Below are 1,542 nucleotides of genomic sequence, written 5' to 3' on the forward strand. Positions count from 1 at the left end.
AACCTACTCGAGGTGAACGAGCCTGGAAACACGACTCTTGGTATGGCATAACATCATATCTAACATTATATCATGTGTTCTTGGAGGAAAAATGAAATGACCTGGAGATAGACAAAGAATAACTTTGGTAATGCTTTTCTTAAAGTTACATCAACATTGTACTAGTGAATAAGGTAGCAGCATCATATATTGAAGATTGTCTTGTCTATTCTCAGATTCCTTTGTTCGAAAAATGTATGTAAATGAAACATTTATTGACTATTTCATCATTAAAGGGATATCAGATGACCCTCACCTTCAGCTTCCCATCTTCCTTGTGGTTCTTGTCATTTATCTCATCACCCTGTGTGGTAACCTAACCATTCTTATCGCTTGCCGGGACCCCCAGCTCCATAAGCCTATGTATTTCTTCCTGGGAAACTTGTCTGTAGTAGATATCGCGTGCACTACAGTGACTCTTCATAAGATTCTCATGAATTTTATCACTGGTTACAAGGTAGTCTCCTTTTTGGCCTGCATGGCACAGATGTACATGTTTGGCTCCTTGCAGTCTGTTGAGCTGGTCATACTAACGGCCATGAGTTATGATCGATATGTTGCCATTTGTAAACCTTTGCATTATCACAACATTATGAATCCAAAAAATTGTGTTTTGTTGGCTGCTTTCTGCTGGTTATTTGCATTTTTGGAAGTCCTTCCCCCAGTCGGGGTAGTATGCAGCTTTTCTTGTTATACAACTATTGAAGTCAACCACTTCTTTTGTGATATTGTCCCTTTGATGCAGATTTCTTGCAATGACACTAGACCATTGGAAATCCTGTTCTTAGCAGAAGGATTGGGTCCCATGATTGTCACCCCATTCCTTCTAACATTTGTTTCTTATGTCTTCATTATAGTTGCAATATTGAAAATACCTTCTAGTGCTGGTCGACAAAAGGCCTTCTACACATGTTCCTCTCACCTCACAGTTGTCACACTGCTGTACACTACACTATTCAGCCAATATCTGACACCAAATCTAAGCAGCACCTTGGATGCCAAAAAAATTTTTGCTCTTTTTAACACAGCTGGTGTCCCAATGCTTAATCCACTGATCTATAGCTTGAAAAATAAAGAAGTCAAGGCAGCTCTCAGGAGAAGCAAAGGAAAAATCAAAATGGACCTTTAAATCTTTTTTAGTGTTTAAAAAACCTTTACATTATGAGTGCAGCTCTCGACAGACTGGAAATCTTTCCTACTCCTGGCACAGTTGTGACTGATCAGGCCCAACTTTTCAGCCAGCCTTCTGGTGTCCTCTGCTAAATCTCTCAATATATGGCTTCTGCTTGTGGACATTGATATACAGCTACTCTATAGCTACAGAGCTTCAAACTGGTCAACATTACAACATTATCCGGTTTTGTCTCCTTGAATAGGATAAAAAGATACATTAATGCACTAATAGATAATTTATATACATATTAAACATTCTTCTACAAAAAATGTTTCTGAGTATATGAGGCAAGTCAGAATACTGAATTACTAAATTGTAAAACCTAAACC

The 1,542-nt window shown here is 38.3% G+C and overlaps 1 protein-coding gene across 1 annotated transcript; it reads left to right on the forward strand.

The window, feature by feature from the left end:
* The first annotated feature begins 232 nt into the window (after positions 1-232).
* Positions 233-1,168, forward strand: LOC149460296 (olfactory receptor 5AR1-like). Its single transcript, XM_089679834.1, has one exon. It carries the CDS (start codon positions 233-235, stop codon positions 1,166-1,168), a length of 936 nt encoding a protein of 311 aa, XP_089535960.1.
* Positions 1,169-1,542: the final 374 nt, after the last annotated feature.

Source organism: Staurois parvus, unplaced genomic scaffold, assembly GCF_062004578.1.
Source record: "Staurois parvus isolate SC_StPar_1 unplaced genomic scaffold, SC_StPar_1.0 ptg000232l, whole genome shotgun sequence".
Lineage (NCBI taxonomy): Eukaryota > Metazoa > Chordata > Amphibia > Anura > Ranidae > Staurois > Staurois parvus.